This window comes from Sphaerodactylus townsendi, linkage group LG04, assembly GCF_021028975.2.
Source record: "Sphaerodactylus townsendi isolate TG3544 linkage group LG04, MPM_Stown_v2.3, whole genome shotgun sequence".
NCBI classification, from domain to species: domain Eukaryota; kingdom Metazoa; phylum Chordata; class Lepidosauria; order Squamata; family Sphaerodactylidae; genus Sphaerodactylus; species Sphaerodactylus townsendi.
Genome location: NC_059428.1, coordinates 34,988,056 through 35,013,655, shown reverse-complemented (window position 1 = coordinate 35,013,655; position 25,600 = coordinate 34,988,056). Strand labels below are relative to the sequence as shown.

General features: G+C 42.6%; 2 protein-coding genes across 2 annotated transcripts in view; one reads left to right on the top strand and one right to left on the bottom strand.

Moving 5' to 3' along the window:
* SMAD9 (SMAD family member 9) overlaps positions 1 to 6,139 on the top strand; it is a 43,300-nt gene extending 37,161 nt beyond the window's left edge. The window contains exon 7 of the mRNA XM_048493784.1: positions 773 to 6,139. Coding sequence (XP_048349741.1) covers positions 773 to 916 — 144 coding nt within the window. The 3' untranslated portion in view covers positions 917 to 6,139. The remainder of the gene's footprint in view (positions 1 to 772) is intronic.
* A 3,115-nt stretch (positions 6,140 to 9,254) lies between these two features.
* Positions 9,255 to 15,674, bottom strand: LOC125432056 (regulatory factor X associated protein). The gene is made up of 3 exons (XM_048495391.1): positions 14,999 to 15,674; positions 13,158 to 13,265; positions 9,255 to 12,672 (listed from the first exon to the last, which is right to left on the bottom strand). The coding sequence occupies exons 1-3, from the start codon at positions 15,503 to 15,505 to the stop codon at positions 12,562 to 12,564; spliced, it is 726 nt and encodes a 241-aa protein (XP_048351348.1). The 5' UTR covers positions 15,506 to 15,674; the 3' UTR covers positions 9,255 to 12,561.
* Between the last annotated feature and the right edge of the window lie 9,926 nt (positions 15,675 to 25,600).

The following is a 25,600-nucleotide window of genomic DNA, read 5'->3' as shown; positions in this document are numbered from 1 at the left end:
ACACAGTTCAAGAGTTGATCTCTGTCTGGAAGATTTGGCTGCTCTGTTTCCTCACCTTAACTATTGTCCTACTCTCCATGGTTACAAATGTAAGAGTCTTCAGTTTATAGATTAAAAGCAAAAAAAGATATTTTCTGTCACTAACAGGTTTATTGTAGTCCAAACTTTGTAGTCCAAGTCTCTGAATGGGTGAAGAGCCACCTGAGTCTTTACTACTCCTTTAAGGTGAATGCATAGTACATTCTCCTGTAAAACCAGCACAGTTTCTGTGAATAATCTTGGCATAAATTCATCCATCCAGCACTATTGAAAAAGTTTCTTTTTGTATTACTTAAACATTCAAAACTCAGTGCTTTTTAATGAAGGCAATAAACATGGTGAGTCATTAAAGAGATGTGTTATATGATGTGCAAGCATGTGTGTGACTCGATGCTCGGGCAGTACTGAAAATCTTTCACAACCCTGATCTCTGTAGTGTTCTGCCCAGATAACAATGTATGTAAGGTTAAGTTCTCTATGAATCAGAGCCAGTGCGTGTAAGTCTTGATGGTTGTTTTCTTATTTAAGGTTTGCCTCCAGTCAACTACCTGGTACGGACAAATTTGATTTGAAATGAATTATTTAATACTTTGCTCTGGCTAAGCCATAAATGACTATTTTTCTCCTTTTTTTAATGCAGCAGGAATTTTTGCACTGAATGTAGCAGCACTGAAACTTTTTTGATAAGTTAGAAGACAAAATAGCAATCACCTTTTTATCATTTTATTTGTAGGGCTGGGGAGCTGAATACCACCGGCAGGATGTTACAAGTACTCCGTGCTGGATTGAGATCCATCTCCATGGACCATTGCAATGGCTAGATAAAGTTCTGACGCAAATGGGTTCTCCACACAACCCAATCTCCTCCGTTTCATAAGAATCATCTCTGTAGCCTACCTATGGGATGAACACTGTTGCAGGCAATGGCCGGTAGAATTCTCCCATTGCTGCAAACCAGAATTTCTGTATGTAGCTGTAAATATATGAACATGTACATACATAGTCTATTATTGGAAGGGTGATGTTGGTGAATGTTTTATGGTCCTTTTTGTGATTATAATCATGGTGCCAGTCTGATCAGTTGTTTTGCTATCTGTGGGGAAAAAAGTTACAGAAATTTGGGGTCAACAGGCATGTTTTCAGTTTGAATAAGGCCAGTGTTTATGTATATTGCTTTTTTAAAAATGAAAACTGCACCAAGAGAAGCAAACTCCTTAACTTACATAGATTTTGCACATCTAGCAAAATGGCATGTAACATTTCCATGCTAAATCCAGACCAAGTTTCATCTTGTCCACATTATGTTTATAACCATTGCCAGTCAGATGTGGAAGTCTGTATAGCTTTGGCCACATTTTTGTTTTGGTCATAAATATCTGGTAATCAAGGCATGGAGCCTCCAGTCATGAAGAATCCATTTAACTGTTATGGCTATTAGCACTGATAGGCCCATACTCCATGAATTTGTCCAGTGTGTTCTTTATTTTGTGCTATTCGTTTCCCCTCTTTCAATCATGTGAAGAGGCAAAGCTATGCCTAGAAGTGAAATTTGCTGATTCACTTCCTTCAAAGCATTTTGACGCAGTAGCCACATCATTTCAAGTCTGTATTTGGAATATAGGAGGTTTATAAATTTGCCTAAAAATGAAATCTGAGATTGGAGATACAGACTGAATTAAACCATCTGGTTGCCTTTAAAAATGGCATTCACTTATGTAGGTATCCCTCTCTTATTTTAACCTAATAATATAGGGACTTGGCTTCTACCTAAGATCCTACTTATCCTTCTCTGTACTGAGGACAAATTTGGCCATGTCTTCATATCCTAGGCATTGCATTTTTCCCACCAGTGCCATCCAGAAGGGTAGGGGTACCTACACAGCCACTGCTGAAAGCAAGGACTGCTTTTTAAGTTCCTTTCTTGATAACATCAGAATTACCCACATCCTGATGTCAAAGCAGGGTACATTTCCTCACTTCTGTCCACACTGTTTGCTGGTGAACTGGATGGAATGGGCTAAGATGTCCCATCCCGAGATATCAAGAGATGGTTAGTTTGCACCAGGTAATATGAACACGCAGCTGCTGTTTTTGGCTACAACTGATTGTTTATTTACTGCAATATTCCATTCTGAGATTCTTCGGGCGATGAATTTTGCACATAGTATTTAATTCTGCACCTGTACCATGTGACTGTGCAAAATTCACACCCTTGAATAAGGCTTAATGTGCTAAACTAGTTACACTGACAAAAAACCTACTATTTCCTATAAATGTATTATCCTTCCTTGTTAATAAACTGGATGATTGATAAGCATTGTGGATTAAGAAACTGACTAGTTTCCATTTATAGCAGTTCTTATTTACCCTTGTGTAGAATTCATGTACTTGGTAGATATGCTGAGCTTCAGCTTTTAGCTTACTGATGACTTGAGATGTCATTATGAACAAAGATGTACCATCATAGGAACAATATTATTTCCCAGTTCTGAAAGGGATAGGAGTTTTCTGCTTGCATAACACAACAACCCACAAACAGCTGCATAGTTAAAGCAAGGGAAAAGATGAAGCAGGTCATTTGACAGTTCATTGCTACAGGGTCATTTTATAGGGGACTTGAGGAGTCCTGACTTTGTAGGAGTCAGAGACTTGGCTGGGAGTTCTCCATGCAGGGACAAGTCAGATGGCTTTCCTGCCACACTGCTAGACATCAATTCTGCCTCTGCAGCTATACTCTGTGGAGCACATTAGTTGGAGTGAGGTAACATAATGTGGTTTGCTTTAGCTTAGGGGTCACCAACTGGTTGTTCTTGCCCCCAAAGGGTGTGAGGATCTATGTGTTAGACCAGGGGTCCCCAACCATTTTGAGCCTGTGGGCACATTTGGAATTCTGACGCAGTACAGTGGGTGTAGCAACAAAATGGCTGCCACAAAATGGTTGCTGATTCACAGCTGATTGCCACAGCTTAACTTCAGTGACACAGTATAAACCTTTGTGCTGTGCTGGCAGCTGCTGCCAAAACAAAAATTTTAAAAATCTGCACAGCCAATCAAATCTTCAACGGTCAAGCAGAAACCTTGCTAAGAAGAAACCCTACCTGGCCCTACCCACTTCCTGAAAACACTTGGCAAGCGCCATGGCACACACAGACACCCCAATAAGGATGTGTGTGCTAGGCCACGGCTTCTTAAATTTGCCTTGCAGGAAATTATTGCTGACATGGGCTCTAAGAATCTTTTCTTCCTTCAAAGCATTTTGACGCAGTAGAGACAATATTTTATCAGGTCTTGATAGGAAGGTCCTCTATCAAAGCATTTGGGCCAGTCCTGTTCCTTAAGCCTGTGCTTTGATACTCTCTCTAATGCTTACACACTGAAAGTAACCAGTTTCATTAAACTGGTATATATTAGCCAGAATCAAAAATAGATCTAATGAAAACACAGCAAAAATCAGTATTAACAATTAAACCAATGCTTATTGAAATAACACACCAAATTTCACCTGGTAAGTAGATCTGTTGCTTTTTTCTTTTTTTCTTTTAAACTAGAAATATCTCTAGTTAATTCTGCAGATGTCAAGGGTACGTTTTCAAAAGGCACTTAAACTGTGATTCCAAAAAATAGGAAGGGAAGTACACGCTTGTGAAGCATTTAGCATATTGGGAAGCTGGATAACCAATGTACCATTTATTCACGGGATGCTCTCTGTCATAGGTCCCTGGCAGACCCAGGAGCAGCAAATTCCTAGGATGGGAAGTTCTCACCTTCAAGAATATATGATGTTATGTGACATCTAGATTAATTGCAAGGTTTCAATCTTGTACTGGTACTGTCTCTGTCGGGGACTTGTAGAAGATAGCAGGGTCAAAGCTTCATACACTTTCTTGCTGGTACTCTGAAGAAGCCTGTACCAGCTTACTTGACCTTTAGTGAGTTGAAACAGGTTGTAAAGTTGTAAAGTATGCTGTGATGCAGCATATTGTATGGTGGTTATTAAAAGCTTACATGCATTCCAACCAATCAGTCACATTGAACTATGCCTTCAGGGTGTAGAGAGTTTGACAGAAATGCTGCTTGTGATGTATATTTGTATGATAGCTCTATAATTTATTAAATATCAAATGTCTTCTGTTCTTGTCCAAGAACTGTCAACCATGTCAACCGCTCCTAAGTTTATGTGCAGATAAGAACAGCATGTTTAGAACCTTGCAGTTCTCCACAATTGCCACTCATTTTTTGATTGTAAGAGTAAAACAGGATCTAAATACAATCCCTGAGTACATTTACATAGCAAACCACACTTAGGTCAGTATGTTCATGATAAAGTGGGACTCTGGGACAGCCTTTTTAGTCAACTACTCTCTTCCAATCCAAAACAGGTGCAAAGAAAAAGGTTGGAATTAGCTGATCCCATATAAGTACTTTCTTCTTAGTTCCCTTCCAGATGTTGTGAACACAGCCTGTCAGTGGAACCATGCAAGGAAGAGTGTCCCTAGGATGGACCTCTTCATCATGAAAATTAGCAGCATTGTCCTGGGAGCCACAAAGACTAGCGGTGGGGTTAAAGATTTCCTCATCTACCTCCTGCTGCTACAATAGCAAACAAAAAGCAAGGAATTTTATTAAAAGCCCTTTGGGTCAGCAGGAGCAGCATATAAACTTGAAAAAATACAACTGGAAGGTGTAAATCACTGTTCTCCTAACCGACATGTAAGTTCTCTTCAGTCTCTGTCCTATTCCTTCTGTCAGATATGTCTGTAGCCCTCATCCCCACTCCCATGGAAATTTCAAGGACAAGAACCTAAAGTCCTTCCATTAGGAAATAACATTTTATCCTGTCATACATCTTCACTTTCTCAGCCCTGTAGTGACCCTGTAGGACAGAGGGAGAACTGATGCTTTGTACTTTAGAACACCCCATCTCAAACAACTGTAAGCAAGCCATTAATTCTCCTTTAACAATTACCCTTAAAGAAGTCTTAGATACCCATCTGCCTTGTGAGTTTTGGGATGCTTCTTTATGATAAATCTGCAGTTGTTAATGTTGATGTTCAATTGTTTGTATCCTCTCTGCCAGTTCCCATTCCTTAAATGGGATAGAAAGTATGAATAATAATGTAAATAAATTCCACTAGGCATTTGAAATGTCAAGTTTAAAATGGTTACCTGTAGCAAAATATTTTCCCGCGTAGCAGAAAATTAATTCGCAGAGCAACAATATATTGCATCACCAAGATTATTCTCATTGCAACTATTGATAATAAAATTTAGTATTTTGTAATATATGAGTAGATGTACTCCAGCGTACTTGGTAGGGACAAGGCTGAGTACATACTATATCTACTATTTAATCTTGAGCAGTGTGGAGAAATGTTTACTCTTTTATGGTGAGTTTAAAGCATACTAAGACCCCAGAGCCAATCATATCATCTATGCATGAGGCTTTGTAAGGTTCTGTTTTTGACCAATGGTAATCAAGTTGCAGGAAAATAGTCAGCAATTAGAACAAAATGCCATATACACTTAACTCTGATCAGTTTCTAAAGCTTGAAGTTCCATGGTTTCTTGTTGCTGCTGCAAAACATGCTCCGCACTCTGCTGAAACTTCCATTTCTAAAGGCACCCTTAGAAAAACATTTGTTTGTGCAAATGGACGTTGCAGCAGAAGGGAAATTGTGCTCCGCACACATATTGTCTAGCACATATAGACATTGTCCATAGGATCTAAGACATCTTCACCCCTCACTTCATTTTCAGAGCAAAACTGCTACAGAAGAATTGTTTAAATTCTTGAGGGAGCATTAATACTATGCTGCAGACAATAAACATAGCTGTGTAAAATGCCATCCTATCTTTGACTCAAGAGATTACAACTCAAAATGGTTCCAACTTTAGATCTCCAAGCCACTCTGAATTTGGCAACAGGCGTTGAAGAAGTTGTGCAGCGTTCTACTAGCCTTGCTGTTACTAAAGTTGGCTGGCCAGTGAATAAACTTGACAAGCCACAATGAACAAATTCTTTGACTAAAATTACCCTGTTGTAACAGTGATAATGCATTATCTTTATACTGTTAATAAAGTTATTCCTTAATTAAGTGTACCGGTTTTACTTTGGTGTTTATTTCTAGACTTGGAACAGATGCCTATTCTATTGGAGAAAAATACCGCAAAAATGAAGGGTCCCCTGGATTAAAACAATGTTCGCTCACGCCTCAAAAAGGAAAAGTGATAATACCAAAGCTGGAAGATAGCATTAGCAGGGAAATACTAAAAGTTAGAGTGACAAGCTGCTTTTGCCTGCTCACTGCTGACCTCAGAAAGGTTGTTCCCATGACCAGCTTTCAGCCTGTTTCGTAGCTGGAACAGCTGATACACTGCCTGGCAGTGCTATGACTGCTTGAGTGCTATGCAAAACAATTACTGCAGATCTCAGATCACTCACAGAAAGAAGTAACTGGTTGTGCATGGGTGTACATGCACAGTGAGTATAAAATGGATATGATTTCCACACACAAAAGTATTTTGTAGATCTGTGGGTGTTTAACATTTCTATATTGTTTATAGCAAGATAACATTTCAAGTTGTATGAGCTATGGATGTATCATAGTACAGTGAAAATATGTTATAGTGGCCTGCTCAAGGAATACACAAAATTTCCAACGGAAGTTTTAACATATGGGTCAATCTTTAAATGCAGACAATGAATTTCAGATATGATCAACATTATTTCCATTCTAACGGCCAAGCAACAAAATAAAATGGTAGTCATCTCAACAACAAAGTTTCAACAAAATCTCAACTCAACTGTTGATTTTGTTCTATTTCTGATTTTATTTTCCTCCTAGTTTTGATCCAATAGTTTTTTCCCTACATGGGGCATTAAATGGACAAAAACATTTGTACAGCCATTTCCACAGGTTCTAGTCCACTTTGAGCTTAAGCAGGAGGTGCAGTTTTACACCATAATTACTACATACAAACAAAAAAATGTGGACACTTTTGTTGAGAATAAGTATTTCAAAAAGAACTGCACAGAACACCACAGATAAAAAGCTACGAACAATTTGGACAGACCAAGACAATCTAATTAAAACACACGTTAGAGCTATCCTTATGCTACAGCAATGTATAAAAATTGTGTAAATCTCCTTACCATGAAGAACAACCCTCACCATGTCTGCTTCCACACAAGGAGTGTGGTCCTCAACTAGCAATCACAGCAGTCGTATCATAACAGCCTTTTAAAACTTTTATTTGTAAAACGTTCCTCACTCTCATTTCAACTTCAGAAGTGGTGGCAATCATTGTCTTGTTCCAGCATAATTTTTAAAGGCACAGATGAGCTCATGGAACTTTCCCACACGTATTAAGGATTCCAATTCCTTGGCACCTGGGTCAACTACCACTGAAAATTTTAGATGTGTAAAAGAGGAACACACTCACTGGACAGAACATCGCTATCGTTTAAGGAAGCTCAGTTACCTTTGATCAACGGCATCTATATTAATTCTACTCTATACACAGTTGAAAGCTTCATGGTTGGAATAAATCGGCTGTTGTGGGGTTTTTGAGTTGTGTGGCCATGGGTCTGGTGGCTTTAGCTCCTATTGCTGGCATCTTCAGAGGCATGTCACAATAAGATACATTTCTCTCTGTGGCACAGCCTGGAGACAAACGCATCCTACCATGACATGCCTCTGGAAACTCCAGCCATAGATGTGGATGAAACATTAGGAGCTAAAGCTATTAGACTACGGCCACACAAGCTGAAAACCCCACAATAGCCAGTTACCCTGACATATTTCCCGTTTCTGTATAAATTCTGAAAGGTATCTCATGATTTTCTTGTTTTTATTTGATGAAGCAATTCTCTAAATTTTGTATGTATTCCCAGGTTCGTCCTTCACAAAATTCTCCTTCATATTTATTTGGGCTCAGTTAACTATAAAATAGCTTCAGTTACACTCTTCACAGACAGTAGACAGTACATATGTTATCAGCTAATAACTCTCAGCGCAGGAAATGCTATTAAATCTTTCATGAGTTTACTAAAGAGTGAGAACTGCTATTTTTCATCCTAAGGACTGTTGGAAAAGGAACTGGACTCAATCAGTAGTAGGCAAAGATGTAGGTAACGGGGGGGGGGGGGTTTCTCGGGTTCAACCCCCCCCCCATTGTATGTCCGAAGCTCCGCCACCATTTGTGTTTTTTTGCAATTTTAAAGTGTTTGTTATTTTTGACCTGCAGGGAGCCCAGTTTTTAGGCTAGCGGTACCAAAATTTCAGGCTATCATCAGGTGACACTCCTGATGATACAAGACAAGTTTGGTGAAGTTTGGTTGAGGGGGTCCAAAGTTATGGACCCCCAAAAGGGGTGCCCCTATTCCCCATTGTTTCCAATGGGAGCTAATAGCAGATGGGGCTACCCTTTTGAGGGTCCATATCTTTGGACCTCCTGAATCAACTTCACTAAACCTAGGTGGTATCATCAGGATAGTCTGCTGCTGATACCACCCAGGTTTGGTGAAGGTTGGTTCACCCAGGTTTGGTGAAGGTTGGTTCAGGAGGTCCAAAGTTACTAAATCCCAAAGGGGGTGCCTCCATCCCCATTGTTTCTAATGGGAGCTAATAGGAGATGGGGGCTACACTTTTGAGAGTCCATAACTTTGGAACCCCTGAACCAAACTTCACCAAACCTGGGTGGTATCATCAGGAGAGTCTCCCAAAGATACCCTGAAAGTTTGGTGCTGCTAGCTTAACCATGGCACCCCTGACAGCAGGCACCCCCTAAATTTCCCCAGATTCTCTTTTTAAATCCACCCCCTTCGGCATGGATTTAAAGGGAGAATCTGAGGTCCCCAGTTTAAACACTGAAAGTGATGCTGTTTCAGGGTGGGGGATAATCCCTTTCAATGTTGTTTTAACTGGGGACCCCAGATTCTCCCTTTAAAATGGATTTAAAAGGAGACTGTGGGCTCCCTAATTTAAACACCACTGAAAGTGATGCTGTTTGGGGGTGGATTCCAGCATCACAGCAGCCGCCCATGGGGGGGGGGGAGGTGCGCAAACCTCATATTTTGCACTGGGCTCCGTTTTCCCTAGCTACCCCTCTGCATGGAGGGGAGAGAGAAGGGATTGCCGGCTGCCAGCTGGGAGCCCAGCCAGTGGGGCGGGGCGGGCGGGTCATGGGAGTCTGCCATCCCTTGCCTTGGAGAGCTGCTTTTATAAGCACTGAGGCCAGGGGCAGGGCTTGGGGAGCCATGGCCACACCCCCAGGGGTGGGTGGAGGCGCGGCCTCGCCCCCCAACCCCCCCATAAAAATCTATACCTACGTCACTGGTAGCAGCAAAACATTGGAATATTTCACCCATTTCTTACTGCATAGTAGGCCGCAGACAACGGAGCACCCCATTGGAGAGTAAATATACCATGCAGAAAAGAAAAAAAAAGTTGCTGCTAACATAATTTACATTAACTATACCCTTCATGTAGATTTGGAAAAATGTTACCCAGGTTGTTATCCAATCAAACAGCAAGAACTGGTAAGCATCACGGACATTTTCAATGTCCATACTATTTACATTTCAACATCGCATACAGTTATTTTCTCTAAAAAAGCATGCTAGAAATGCATCAAGGATTGAGTTTGATATCTGTTTATGTTTCACATAAAGATGATAGGAGATAGTATATTCCTCAGCCATGGAACAAAGCATGCTGGGCTTTCTTTATGGTAGAATGCCCTGCCGAGTCCTGTTCCCCCCAACTGTTTGAAAGAAAAAATGTTTCGGCATAAATGCTTTTGTAGCGAGGTACCATGTTCAATAATGCACAAAATAATCGTTTTGACAAAAGCAGTGAATGAAAAATGAATAATTCTCATGTTTGTTCAGGACTATTTTCTAATGTGGAAGCAGACAACTTTCTCAACCATTGCACGTCAACTGACCAAACTATCATCTTTATGTGAATCAGAACACAGTCAGGTTAATACTATGGCAGAACAAGACACTAATGTATATACAATGGGTTGAATCCTACCAGTCATTTCATGGGTACAAGAAAGGGAAAACCTCTCTTTTGTCACCTAAAAAACTACTTTGGATATTATATGGTCCAAATAGAGAGAACTCCATGTGGCCAAAGCTGCAGTGAGGAGGAGAATTCGGGAAGATTATTTTCCACGGCTCTTATTGAATTTTTTGTGGAATATAAAAGCTGGAAGATTCTAGCCCACTATATTCGACAGAATTTTTTTTCTAAAAAATCTGATTACAAAAATTCTCAGATGGTATACCTTTATCCAAAAAGACTAAAAAAATTCAAAACATGCCCAGAAACCGTCTGAAAATTACAAAAATACAAAAATGATATTTTTAATACATCCTTGACAAATTTTGTTTACTGGTACAAATCAGTCTTATTAAAATATAAAATTAATATAAATAGGCCTAAATGAATGCCTTTTAATGTTTTATGCCAGTAATATACTGAAATAATCATACTAATTCTTGAAAACTATGTTTACAAAATGCATACAAAATTAATAACATGGGATACATTGTAAAATAATGTAATAAGATGACAATCAATTTGTTTGACCAGAGGTACAAATCTATCACCAGTACCAGAGATGGAGGCCAGAACTTGCTGAGCTGTCCCCATAAACTTGTAAGCCCAGGGCATCCCCAAGGTACCTCCCTGAGCAATATATGCTACCGGATTGGCTACAAGTTTACATTTTACAACTTCCATAGAAAGTAAGTATTGCTTTCTTCAATGACTGTCATTAAAGAATCACCTTATGCAAGATATTAAGCTTTTCACATAGCAAAATATTTTGAGCAATCATTTTTAATTTGGTCAACTAATTCACATGCCTCATTCTCAGAACAGCTTCCAAAAATTAACGGAAGATTTCTGTGAAGGAAGAATTCATAAGAGCTAATATAAATTTAAAATAAATACAAGCCATATAATAAATAAATACACCATGGCTGAAACACAAAGGGCAAATAGTCAAGTTAGCGAACATGGAACCATCTAAGTAGCAAGTAAAACCACACTCCACAATGAAAGCAGTTAAGCATTCTCTTAAATCCCAATCCGCGGGGTGGGCGGCAGAGCAGCGTCTTGGGATGGCACCGCCACACTGTTTCCAAAGAGACAAACTGGCAGCATGAGGGCTGGGGGAGAATGGGAAAACCTTTACTCCAAAAAGAAGCTCAGAACAGCAAACTCACAATAAAAAGAACAATCCGTCTGATCAACATCTGCATCACTGGAACAAAAAACAAAGAAAAAATGTAAAAGTGATATATACATGAATAAACATGTATTCAATAATACAACAAGTACAGTGGAACCTCGTTTTTCGTAGGCTGTGGTTATCGTCGGTTTCAGTTTTTCCACGATCATTTTGTCCTGGTTTTTGTTGGTTGCCTCAAATTTCATTGCTTTCGTCATTGTAGGTCATTGCTAATTTCCTATGGAACTGTCCTATGGAAATCATTGCCTCGGTTTTTGCCGGTTTCGGATTTCGCCGATTGTTTTCGGACGGATTACCGACAAAAACCGAGGTCCCTCTGTATTACAACAATTCCCACCAACATGAAATACAATAATGTGAGCCAATACATCTTAATGTGGATGAAATAAAATTATGAAGAATAGGGGTCACGTTACGGAAGTTAGATACTAACACTGGATTACATTCACCTGTTGAATTTCTGACTACAGCTCAGTAGTAATTGTTTTTTTATTTTTCTTTCATTTTTCTTTAAGGTTAGATATAGAGTATGAGAGTATGATGATTACCTCATGAATAAGATTGAACATTGAAATTATATTACATTTACCTGTTTGATTTCTGACTGTATTTTGCAATATCAAAAACATTTTTCTTTGTATCTATTTATATGTTATGTGTGAGGTTTTATTGTACATATTCACTTTCATTAAGTTGTACTGGCTCACACTGTTGAATTTCATGTTGGTGGGAATTGTTCTAATACTTGTTATATTATTGAATACATGTTTTTATGTATATATATCACTTTTACATTTTTTATTCCTTTTTTCTGCCAGTTATGCAGATGTTGATCAGACAGATTGTTCTTTTTATTGTGAAAGCCCACTGCACAGTGACGTAGCCACATTTTTTTGTGGCATAAGTTGGTGCCACTGGGAGGGGGTGTTCCCGGGCTGAAAGAACACTAGGAGTTGACTAATGTCAGCTCTTGCTCTGGGAACACCACCCCCATGACCTGGCACAGGCAGCTGCAGCGGAGGCCTGCCACCACGGGGCCAGCTTCCAGGTTTGGGGGGTAAGTGGCCCAACGCTGATGTCCATGCCACTTTGCACAGCACAGTGGGTACAGACGTCAGTGTGGGGCTCTTGATGCTTCCAAGGTGGCTTTAGGACCCTCCCCCCCTTGGAGTGTATTTTTAATGTTCTCTTACAACAGTTAACATGGAGAAGTTAATGACCAATAAGAAAATGAGTGTGACGATCCTTCAGTGATCACACTGGTGCTCCAGAGAACTGTTGCTGCCTTTGCTCCAAAGCTTGTTGACTTAACAACTGCTGTCGTTTTTGCAGAAAATGGACAACTTCCGGACTTCTAAGAAGTGACTAGAAAGAGACAAGTAGCTTTAAGTTAGACATCGTAAATGTCCACTTCCCCCAAATTTCCATTTCTTTCCAAAAAAGAGGATCTTTCCCCACAAATGGCTTCAAAATTGCTGGAATTCTAAAAGTGGACTAAGCTGTATATTCATTCATTTCATTTTGAACTCTGGTAACATAGCTATACCACTGGATAGAAATGGTACATGCATGGCTTTTGTTTCAGAAGGTAATAAAAATTAGATGTTATATATTTCAAGCATGTCTTTTTCTCAATTTTTAGATTGTGGAAGCTTGAATGGAAAAAATTGCAACATGAAGCAAATTAAGACAGAGGCTCACTGATTTCCTCATGCTTAAAGCAGGTATAGAAGTATCATATTCCAATTTTGATTCATAATACCTAACATATTACTTTTTTAAAAGTGAGCATGAGAAGCAACCCATTTTTAAAAAACCTGAGATTTTCTTGCTAAATTTAGAGTATTTACCAGCCTTTTGTGGTTCAACACTTGCTCCAAAAGTGTAGGTTTTGAGGGCCGATCGCCAATAGAACCTGTTCTTTGCTTTGATGCAGAGCCTGAATTTTCAGTGCAATCCTGAGTACAGAGTAAAGAAAAAAATAAGCGTTAAATCCTGTTATCAAAAGACAATTTAAGAAGAAATCCCTACTGCCAGACATCAATCGCTTCCTGAAAACTTGTAGCAAATTAGTATTGTGATCCTAAATGGGATATACCATTTCACCACTTCAACACAATTCTCTATGTTGTTTTGTCTGACAGATATAGTTTGACAGAAATAGTCTGACAGATATGTCTGACAGATATGAGGGTCCAAGGCAATAAAGGGCTTTGTACATGACAGCCAATACCTTAAACCAGTGGTGGCGAACCTATGGCACTCCAGATGTTCATGGACTACAATTCCCATCAGTGGATGGGAATTGTAGTCCATGAACATCTGGAGTGCCATAGGTTCACCACCACGGCCTTAAACTGAGCCTGATAACTGATGGGCAGTCAGTGGAATGACTGCAGAATGGGAGTCATATGCATGCTCCATACAGCTCCTGATAATAGCCAAGCTGCAGCATTCTGCACCAGCTGGAGGCTCTAAATTGATTTTCAGGCAGTGGCGTACACTAACGGGGGGGGCATGATGCCCTGGGCGGAGCCGTGGCAGAGGCATGGCCGGGCCTTGGAGGGGGCGTGGTGGGACATGGGTGTGAAGTGCTGAGGCAAGGGCGCCTGGTACGCTGGGCACAGTTTCCCCCCGCTCCTCTTCTGTTTTCAGGGGTACAGTACATCTTAGCACTCTAGTTTTTGATGTCACTCTGACATGGAGTAAGGTGGCCAACTTGGCCATATGAAATAAGCCATTTTTCTGAACTAGGTTGAGTTGGAAGAATGACTTTTCTGCAACTGCATTAATATGCTTCTCCAGCAATAATGATGAATCCAGTATAATCCAAGGCCCTCCTAATGTGGGAAGAATATCCTTCAAGACCTCTGCCTTTCTAACCAGCATTAATTCAGTCTTTCCAGGATTTAGTTTCAATTTGTTCACTCTTAGCCATTTAACCATAGCAGTCAGGCAGTCATTTAGGGGCTCTACCACATCACTAGATTTGGACAAGGGTATGTGAAGCTATTCATCATCTCCCTATTGATTACAGTCAACCTTAAAACTTAAAATGATTTGGCCTAAGGGTTTTATATAAAGATTAAAAGCAATTTTGGGGTTAAGACTGAGCCCTGTGGGACCCCATAGTGCCAATACTGCACTTCATGAAAAAGGATCAAGAACAGACCTACTCCAGCACAAGCCACTGCAGTGGAGACCAGATGCAGACCTCATACATAAATGGACGGCCAGACACACCGATACCACAACGTGAGACAAAGTGTGTCTCACGTTGCCTTACACCTAACAGACCTAGAGGAGAGCAAATCTCCTTCAATACCCGAAAGCAGTGAAAACGGAAGCCCACATACCGCTTTCTATGCAACTCTTTATCCCCCCCCCCCCCCTTGGAAAGTGTACTCTCCGGGGTAAAACCTTATTTGACAGATGACGTACAAAGCAACGTGTTTATTTTCATACGCAATCATATGAATCTGCCACGTTCCCGGGGCGGCAGCTTCAACGCTCGCTGCCCAAGTATCCTTTCTCCAGGCCCCTAACAGATGCACGGCATCCCACAATCTCTAGAAGCACTATAAAACTTCATTTCTAGAAAGGCAACCACCGAGCACATTCTGGCATCTGGCCGTATGGCACGAATGCTGCTGGCCCACGCTCTCGATGGGGGTCTCCTTCTGGCACTTACCTCCGCCCGCCCGCTGCTGCCTGCCGGGGTGGCGGCGGCAGCGGCGGCGGCGGCTCCTGCTCCTTGTGTCGCCGCTGCAGGAGCTGCCGCGCCGGGGCCTCCCGCGCCGGTCCCGCCCTGCGCCTGGTCGCTCTTCTTGCGCTTGTACTTGTCCTTGTACATCTTGTTGCGGTGCCTCTTGCACATCCAGGGCTTGCGCTGCTTGGCCACCTGCGTGGTGGTCTCGCGGCAGCCTTGGTAGGTGCAGCTCTTGCAGCCGCCGCCGCCGCCGCCGGACTGCGCGCCGCCCTCGTCCTCCTCGTCCAACTCATCCAGGCCGCCGCCGCCGGGGCTGCCGCAACTCTCGCCGCCCGCAAGCTCGCCGTCGGCGTCCGCCTCGCCCGCGGGGCCCAGCTCGTAAAAGAGCATGTAGCTGCCCTGGGCTGGGGGCGCCTCGGGGGTCGGGCCCTGAGGCTGAAGGCCGGCGGCCGCCGCCTCCCCTTCTCCGCCCCCGCCGCAGGGCCGCATGACCAGCAGCGCCAGCGGCTGCGGCGGGGATGGGGAAGGGGAGGAGAAAGCGGCGGAGCTGCCGCCGGTACCGCCTGGGGCCTCCGTTCCGCTCGAAGGTCTCCTGGCCAGGCCGCGAAGCGGTCCGGCTGCCACGGCAACGGCAACCAAACGGCGCCGGTAGTGACAGATTATCATACACTACGCATGCGCATATTCTTGCGCACGCGTCTTCGTCCTCCTATGAACTACGCACGCTCAACGGACTGCCATGCCTGAAATGCGCAAGCGCAATAGAGAAGCTACTAGCGCGCGCTGTATTCGTTGTTTAGCCCGCTGCTGAACCAGAGGAAGGCACCGTTGGCTTAATTTTCACGCAGACGTGAAGCGCGCATTGTACCGTTTACTTCATTTGTAGGGACCCTGACTTTCTAGATGAGACTCAAGGCGGATTTTTTTATTCTATCAGGAAGCAAAAGGCACCTAATAATGCAGCCGAACTAGATTTATGGTACTAGAAAGCAGTGCAAACAAAATCTCCTAAAGTCACATACCATAATGTAGAAATTGGCACAATGAATGTGTAACCCATGCCATTTTAGTATTTTTGTTTTGTTTGGAACTTAGGGCCCAGGGGATAAGAGCTCACTGAGCATGTGCAGTTGGTAAGTTTGCAAGAGCTCCACCCTGCTCAGTTGATCTGACCTGCATAGAAGTAAGGCCTGCAGCTCAATTGAGAGAATTGCTTATTTTTTTACAGGCACAAATTGAGGAAAGACCTGCAGCAAATGTTTACTTTGAAGGGGCTGTTTACATTGTAATTAAGTTGATGTTGCATTTCCTAAAGTGTAGTATCTTGGGTTCACCTCTAAACGTTACTTTAGTCATAGCACATAATAGACACAATATGTTACCAATCAGAAACTCCCATCAGAACACTCTTGAGGCAGCTCACGATTACCATGGTACAAATAAAGCAGATTTAAAACATAACATAATTAACAGCAACAAAAGGCATACTGCTTTATTAACAGCACCAGAATATAAATGTCACAATAATAGCAGACAATTAAAAATAGTAACATAGAAATGCTGAAGTAAATATTGGAAGGGGGAAAAGCCTATGATGTTTTCTTAAATTAACTTTCAGCCAGCATCTATGGTTTAGCAAGTGTGCTGCTACATGAACCAAATATATATCCTAATGTTTTGAAGGTTTAACTGTGGACACCAGAACTGCACTAAACAGTCAAAGACATGTGCTTAGATCTTCATAACACACTTGAAAGAAAATGTAGTTCATTTAGTCCAACAGTAAATACACTGGAAATGGTTCCAGCCCCTACAGGTGCACAGAATACTTTCCAGCCCAAACCCTCACACTCCTGGTTTGGGTTGCCAACAGTCCTAGAAGAAGAAAAAATGTCCAGTTCTTTTAACAGAGGCATATGAACATTTTCATGCAATGAAGGTAAATAACATTCTTTTGGGGATCTATTATAGGAATTGGACGTTTCCCCCCCACATGATTGGCAACCCTTCTGAGTCCAACTGGCATTCTCTGACTTAAAACCGGATTTTAAAAAACACCACTACCATATACTAGTCTTTCTAAGCAACCAGACATTCCCTGTCATGTGGAAGGAGCGAAAAGATACCTTAATTTATAATAATAAAGAATGTGCTTGTCTGTGGCAGGTATAACTCATCAGTAAATAAAATTAGGCATTTCAGAATTGGCCAACAGTTTCAGCATGATAATGGGAGAAGCTGGGGGGAAAATGAAGGGAACTGGCCAGCATAGTGAGAATCGACCTGTGAGAGCCAGCATGGTTTAATTATTAATGTATCAAACTAGGATCTGGGAGACCCCAGGTTCATATTCCCATTCGGACTTTGCTGGGTGACCTCAGTGTAACTTAATTTACTGAGTCTGTATGCAGATAAAATTGAGAGGAGAATGCTACAGCCCACTTTGTCTTACTATATTCAGAAACTACAAAGGCTACAGTGTGCACAGCAAAGTCCATCCAATCTCTGGGTGTGCCAGGAACAAAATAACTGAAGAGACTTTCATCTATTCAAACTAACCTAATTCATTTATTGTAGGAACTCCATTTCTGGACAGAATAGAGTAAATATAGGCCATTTCCCCACTCACCTTTTGTTGTGCGCTACTCGCGGCAAGTAACGCAGGGTCCAGCAGCACTCCCCACTACAGGAGCGGCGACAATGCAGCCGCCCCGATTCTGCCGCTCTTGCGTCCCCTCAGTGCGCGTCATTTCTGCTCTTGTTTGGAACAGTGCCTTTTGGAAAACCCCGCGCAGAGCGCAGGGCAGTGTGGAAGTCCAGGGGTGACTCCGGTTTGAGATTCCTGCCCCTGGTAGTGACGGGGAGCTTTTTGACCAATAAGGAAGCAGTGGGCTGGGCGGGATGCATGCGCAGCCAATTCCCCCCCTTCCCCCGTGGTGCCGAGATCGACGTCTGTTTGAAGGGACGTCTGGCCAGTTACATAGCTCATGCCCCACTGTCTTCAAAGGCACAACAGTTCATGCTTCCTTTGGGGAAGGAGGGACTTGCTCCTGCTTTTCAGTGGCCGTTAACCTGCGAACAGAGCTGCTGGCCATGAGCTCCCCCACCTGGGCGACCCCCTAGAGGGCCTGGCCGCCCACCTGCCCATATCGGGCCCTGACTTGGCTCAGCTGGATGACGCCAGGGGCTCTGGCTCGGCTCACCGCCTGCCACTTCATCACCCAGGTTCCGACAAGGCGGGCCCTTCGCCAGGCAGCAGGACTGCAGTAAGGGAGGGGAAGGGAAGGGGCAGAATGAAAGACACGAGTCAGTGGAGTGGGAGCCTTCATTCTTCTTGCACTCGCTTGGAGTTCCAGCTGCTGTTTCAGCCCCTGTGCAGAGCGCTCCCCTTTCCCCCATAGTCCTGCCCAGCAGCAGCAGCCAATCAGGATAGCCCTGAGCTTAACACATGTTCCACAGCTTCAGAGTGGGGGATCCTGGGTGGCTGCTGCCTGAGCATGTTTGAGGGGCAGAAGCTGCTGTGGGGACCATGAACCCGCACCCAAAAGGTCCCGCAGCAAATAAACTCAGTGCGTATCTCCTTTTTTTTAGTGGGGAAACGACCATTGTTTCCTAATGTAGTCTAACTAACTAGCATAGAGAGATACATGACGTGCATCCTGCCGTCATGGTTACAGGATGAAGAAGAAATTTTTGTGCTAGTAGAGGTGGGACAAGGAGGAGGAAAGAAGGAATTTTCCCTGAGAGTAGCGATCTATACATCAAAGGGATAGAGCAGTACAGAAAGGATGCCTACTGCCTTGACCCCTGCATCACCAACTGTCTAGTCAAGTCCCCCTTTGAAGTCTGAGGTTAAGAGATAGTGCCAAATCCTTCGCTTCCAACACTCGCTTCTTCTAAGAAAGGGAGAAGACTGCATGAACTATGAGGTGGACTAGGGAGGGGCAAGAAAAATGAGTCATAGCAGAGCTCATACAGGCAATTTCAAAGAGTCATAGGTTAATAGATGCTGGGAAAGATCTCCCGGGGAGGCACTGCCAGGCAAAAGAGAAGTGAGACAGTGCCAGGCTGTAGTTCCAGTTATCTGATTTGCTAAAAGGCAGTTGCATAGGTACATAAGGGTCACATTCTTTGTCCATGACACTGACTTTTAAAACAAATGGGTCATACAGTACCTTACAAAATTAAAATATGTTAAATTTTAGCATAAACTTTTGCAGACTACTGCTCACTTCCTTAGGGACCTACTCTGAGAAGCTTTATTCAGACTTCACAGAGGCACTTGACTAGAGAGTCACAGAGATACAGGAGTCAAGGCAGTTGGCATCCTTTCCCTACTGCTCTGACTCTAACCCTTTGCCATACAGACTGTTACTCTCAGGGAAACTTAATCTTTAGGGTGTTACAAGATAGGCAGCCCCATCCAAGGGGTCATGAACCCAGCCACGCTGGGCCAGAGAGGCTTCTTGGTGACTCAGGGAGGCTGATAAAGTGGGAAAGCCTCCTTGCTGCCAAGAAGTCCCCATTGGGCTGCATAGACTTATGCCATAGTTTTTGGTAGTGTAAGTCAGACACCCCGTCCGTTGGCCTAATGCGACAAAAGGTCAGGGGGAAGTTGGTTAACGTCAGCTCCTTCCTGAGCCTGCCTCCACTACATTGGCAGTGGCAGGGGTGAAGGGAAGCTGGCAACGTGTTTGGCACCATGTTCCAGCGCCAAAGAGGGTTTTGGTGGTCACATGCCAGTGGGATCACCCGTACTTTGGGGTAAGTGCTCCTGGGAGGGCAAATCTGCAGGCACAGTCGCATCCAGCTCCCATTGATCTCCGACCCCCCCCCCCCCGATGGGGCTCTTATGCTTGTTTTTGCTGCAAAGGACTTAAAACTATCTCTCTGGAATTCGCTTTTAAAATTTTACTACCAAAAAAAATATCTTTCCCTCTTAGTACTGCATTTTTTTAAATTACACAAAGGGCTTTTCTGTGCTTTTGCCCACCAGGTGTAGCATAAAAGATTTCATTGTAAAACAAGTCTACAGTCAAGATTCTTTTTTTAAAAAACAGAAAACTATCTAAATGCAAATTACTTTATAAGCTTTTTTGCACCATGAGAAAATGCAGGCGCACATCAAGAATGTTATTTAGGTTTTTAAAACACCACTTTGAAAGATATATGGAAGATGTAAGGAAATGCAATATACTGCTGAAACATTGCTGTAGCCCAATTCTAAGCGGAATTGATTACAACAGTCTTCAGCTGTATCCCACTCTCTTAAAATAACATTTCACAAAGGATTTCAAAACCTCACTGCCTTCTTGTGTTTTTAATCTTGCTTCATAAGATTCACAATGCTAATGCAACTTTGAATTATATAGAAAGGACAATATCCACAGATGCAAAAAGAAGTGAAAGTAACTTACATTTCTTCCTGGTGTTTTCCTTTCAGCGCAATGCACTTTCCCCACACACGGTTCTATGGGTGACATAATGGATCCCTATGGTATCATTACCAACTTTTAAAAAATGGCCTGTGTCTGTGCTTTTCAGTAGCAGCCTAACTTGGCTGGCAGGTGGGTGACTAATGGGAAAAGCTTCATCAAGACAAAACCCATAAAACTAACAACCATTAAAAACATGCCAGATAACAGAGTTCAGTTCCCTTGGAGAAACTCTTCGGAGGGTAGACAGTATGATATAGCATTCCTGCCGAGCTCCTTCTTCTCACATCTCCAGAAATTTCCTAACTCAGAGATGACAGCCCTATGTGCCCCTTTCTGTGGTGGTTGCAAAGAGAGTGTCCACAAAGACATTCTCCTGTAGTACCTCCATTGGTTCCCTTTTAAGATGGATTGCATAGGTGTCACTTGCGGCCCTTCAGATGTTATGGAGTACAGTTCCCATCATCCCCTGCCAGCATCATGCTGGCAGGGGATGATGGGAACTGTAGTCCATAACATCTGGAGGGCCGTGAGTTTGACACCTGTGGATTAGAGCATCTTTATTTTAAATCCGATTTTAAGAAAAAAGCACAAGAATAAACATAACCTTGTTTGAACGTTCAACTTTAATGAAGGGGCTTCCTGCTTTCGATGCAGAAAAAGCAACCTCTGGATGGAAGCTGTCCAATTTAAATAATGCCCAAATATCAGAAAATATTTCTGCGTTATTTAATCAACAAACCAGTAGCCGGATTGGGTAGAAGGCTGGCAATCAATAATTTTCTATTTCTAATAAATGTGGCTGTCCATTTCAGAGACTGCCCAACATTAAAAATGCTCCTAAGTTCAGAGAAGCACCCTTTTTCAATTTTTATTAACACCAGTCTCTCAGCTTTCCTATCTGATATGTAGTTCCCTAATAAACATTTAACTTTACCTTTGATCATCAAGTCTGTCACTTCTCTGGGTAACTAGCACTTGGCCAACATATCTGAGGTTCCTAGGAAGGAAAGCAAGCCCTTGCCCTGGAGGTGAAGCTGTGAGCTCCATCCTGCCAACTTCTAGTCATTTTCCTGCTCCCTAGCCTTCCTCCTGCAGGCATGACAGAAAGTGTCTCTAGTGATGCCCAGTCTCCTCCATTACACCAACCAACATGGAGGAACCTCTAGTAAAACCATAGCCAGAACTAGGTAAAGTGGCTCCAGGGCCATGGCCCGGGCTGTACCAGCCACGCAGGGACTTCTGCCTCTGCTTTACACTTCACTTCATCTAATGCTCCCCTAGTCCACAGGAGACCATAGCTATGCTGATATCCTTTGCTCCTTAAGGGCACAGTTCATCAGCATACCCAGCTGCCAGTCACTCATGCCACAGAGTCTCTACTCCCTGCCCTGCCTTGTGTGGTGGACAAGGCAAATTCTTGGCTTCCCTCAAGCTCCTCCACTCCAGCTCCAGTGTGAGGGTTTTTCTGCTCCTTCTCCTGACCCGCCCTGTGATGGAGGGAGGTGCCATGACACTGTGTCAGTTGAAGTCAGCACTGGGGATAATGGGACTGGAATAAGCTGAGCCAAGCAAAGCAGGGCCACATGGCTTTGCGTGTTTACTGGCAGCCTTACAGTAAGTGTAGTGGCTCACAGTGTAGTGGCTCACATTAAAGGGCCAGTCCACCTATCCTGGCCAACCCAGCTCCTACTGCTGCCCACTACTGAAGATTCTCCTTGAAAGTATAAGCATGTTTGACTATCTTTGTAAGCCTAAAATAGCATGTTACACAATAGCATTATAAATAAATAATCTTTCTACACAGTGCTTTGTGGGGGGGGGGGTGAGACTGCAATCCTCAACTTACTTTTCTGAAAGTAAATCTCACTGAAATCATTGGATTTCCATGTATCAAAAAATAGGCAGGGTTAAGCTACAAAGATACTACTTGCTGTGCTAAAACAAAGCATATGGTCTGCCACAAACTGCTTCCAGACTTGACTGAACTACTACACATTACACTACAATCATATATCAAGTGGCAGCTTGGCCATTTAACGAAGTGGGCTACCCAGTGGGCTGCAGTTCTCACCAATGGCCACTGCAAAAGATCCAGTTTGTGCTTGCCATGGCTGCTGTAACTTGGTTTGCCAAGACAGGCAGTAGGCATGGGAGGAGGAGAAAGGCAGAAGGTACCTGCCTCCACTCACTCTTAGATTGTCATATTTATGATAAGGAGGAGGCAATGTGTTCCCTAAATTCTTTTCCTAATCAGGACACCAGTCCACGTACAAGTGCATAGCCACCACTGCTGCCTTCTCACCTCTTTAGAAGAAGGAGGCAGAGGCAGAACAGGAGTTGGCTGTGGCGTCCGAACCACCCTCCACATGAGGGAAAACAGACAGCAGCCACTACCTCCTCACCTCAGGAATCACTGCCTCTGCACTTCCTTGCTTCTGACATTACAGCCCAGCAGGATTATGAAGCTGGGTGAAAAATAATGTCACATGATGTGGGCTGGTCATCTGATACCACCTAATCATCTACTCTAGGGCCATTTTGAAGTCTTATTTTGCCCCTACATGTAAAGCATTGTCCAGTAAGGAGTAGATGAGGGAGTACTTTTCCATGCCAGACACTTTACCCATGAAACTATTCATTCCTTTCCATTTAAATGAGCAGAACTTACATTTAGGTGTTTAGGAGTTAGGGAAGGCTCATGGCTTTTTTTTTTTTGGCATCTGATGAAAAAAAATCCAAGTGACTCCCTTAGAAGTAAAAAAAGTAACATTCATGACAATTTGCTGGCCTTCAGGTGGTGCCAAAAACCTGCCATCTGCTGCTATCTGCCTCAGAGGAGTGCCTATTACAGTGGTTCTCAACCTTCCTAATGCCGCGACCCTTTAATACAGTTCCTCATGCTGTGGTGACCCCCAACCCTAACATTTATCCATTTTACAGATGGAGAACACTGATGCAGAGAGTCTTAGGCGACCCCTGTGAAAGGGTAGTTCGACCCCCAAAGGGGTCCCAACCCACAGGTTGAGAACCACTGGCCCATTAGATAGTAACTACACACCCATGCAGCAGGAGGGCCAGGGTAGATTTAATATTTTGGAGGGAGGGTCAAACAGGAATGACTTTTGCCTGAACCAAGGTCAGTGGGAACAAATGTGAGATGCACAATTTTTGTGCACTGCTACCACTTTGTTTTCATGACAAATCTTTCTCAAGATCCCAAATTCCATGCCCATGGCTTGCAATTTTCCAGTGCCTTTTGCTGGATGCATCCATTTCAAAATGTCTTCCTTAACTGTCTGCTTAGCTGATCTTTTGTAACAGCACAATTTTCATTTAGGCATTTCACATCTCCAGTTCCAATATAGTACAATAAGAATCTCAGTTCTGTTTATTTGATATTCATATAGATCTTTGTGCTTTCACCCCAGGCACTTAGATTTTACCTGCTCTTTCCTGCTTAAGATTCACCTTAACTTGCATAAAAATAAAATATGCAGCCGGATTATACATTAAATCAATATAGTCTCCAGTTTTTTGGGGGGGAAAAGTCTACCCTTGATCATAATCATCCTAATGATGCCTGTGCATTTAATATACTCCCAACCTTTATTGAAAACAATAACCAATTAGAATAATTTTATTATTTGGAAGTCATTCATGAACACTAGTGAAATCATGTTTGGTCTCTGTAATTAAACTACCTCTTGGCTGTCACATGCAAGAAAAAAAATTCTCCCAAATGAGAAATAGTGACTGCTGGAGGAGGATACCTCCAGCCCAGAAGCTAACATTAGTAGAAGTGAGCCAAGCATGTTTCATGGCTGCTGTGCCAGGTAATTAAAGCTTCTTGGGAAGCTACTCCTGCTGAGAACCATCAAGATTGGCTGTGGATATCCTTCTGGCTCAGTAAATTAAAAAGAGCCCCCTCAAACCATAGTCTTTGAAATGTCAGTAGCACCATCACATAATATTCTACAATCTCCACAGCATTATTAAAGTGTGTTTGACAGCACTCACTTTCCTCTTGTTTTTGGATGAGTGCTGCAATTTTTTTTCTCCTGCACCATGTGTACAATATAACTCAACTCACCAAACTTTGAACAAGTCCTGAAGTTCTCCTGGCACTCTAACCAATCTCCAGGCAATTGAGGTAAATTCCCATGAAGGAAACAGCAGTTTTGGGAGGTGGACTCTGTGACATCACATCTCTGCTGAACTCTGCTTCCACCCTAAACTCTGCCCTACCAAGGCTTTTCTGCTAAATCTCCAGGGAAGATCCCAACCTGGACATAGCACCTTTAATGTAAATACTTATTTATGAGAAAAAAAATATATGTGCACATTAATTTGACTGGGGTGTAAGAATGTAAATGAGGATGTCCCTGGTTTAAGTTACAGTCATGAACTCAGGAGGTGGTATCAGACAAGTTATTTCATATTTATTTGTTCCATTTAAACTCTGCCCTACACCAAAGTCCCAGGGTGGCTTACATAATGAGGTTAAAAGCCCCGTTAAACATAAAACCACTGTCCCCATTTCAGTAATCTGTATCTTGGAAAGAAAAGCATTGTGGTTGCGGGTGTTGTGTTATTTAATGCTTAGTATGGAAAAGGCTCTAAGTTCTGGCCAGTTCCTCAGGTAAAGGGTGGGAAACTCCCTTATGTGAGATCTTGTAAATGTTGACCTATTTGACAAGCTGATCTAAGGATTACTGAGGTATTATTTGTGAAACACTTTAAATTAAAAAACACTGCATTCACACTAAGTTCTTTTGGAATTATTTTTAGGAGAAAAGAAAGGGTAAAAAGCATAAATAAAATAAATTACTAGCTATACCTGCAATAAAGTGCCATGACTATGATGAAGGGTTGCCAGCATAGAGTGAGGTCTAGTGATGATATGGAATAACAGTCCAAATGGTACTTCATCCTGTCATACTAATAAAGGTTTAATAGGATGTCATTTTCCAGAAGATGTTATTTATCTCAGTGCCATGAAAAGCTTCAGCTGCCCATTTCCACACATTAACAGTGCAATCCTATGCAGAATTACTCCAGTCTAAGCTCATTGAAATGAATGGGCTTAGACTAGAGCAGGGGTCTGCAACCTGCGGCTCTCCAGATGTTCGTGGACTACAATTCCCAT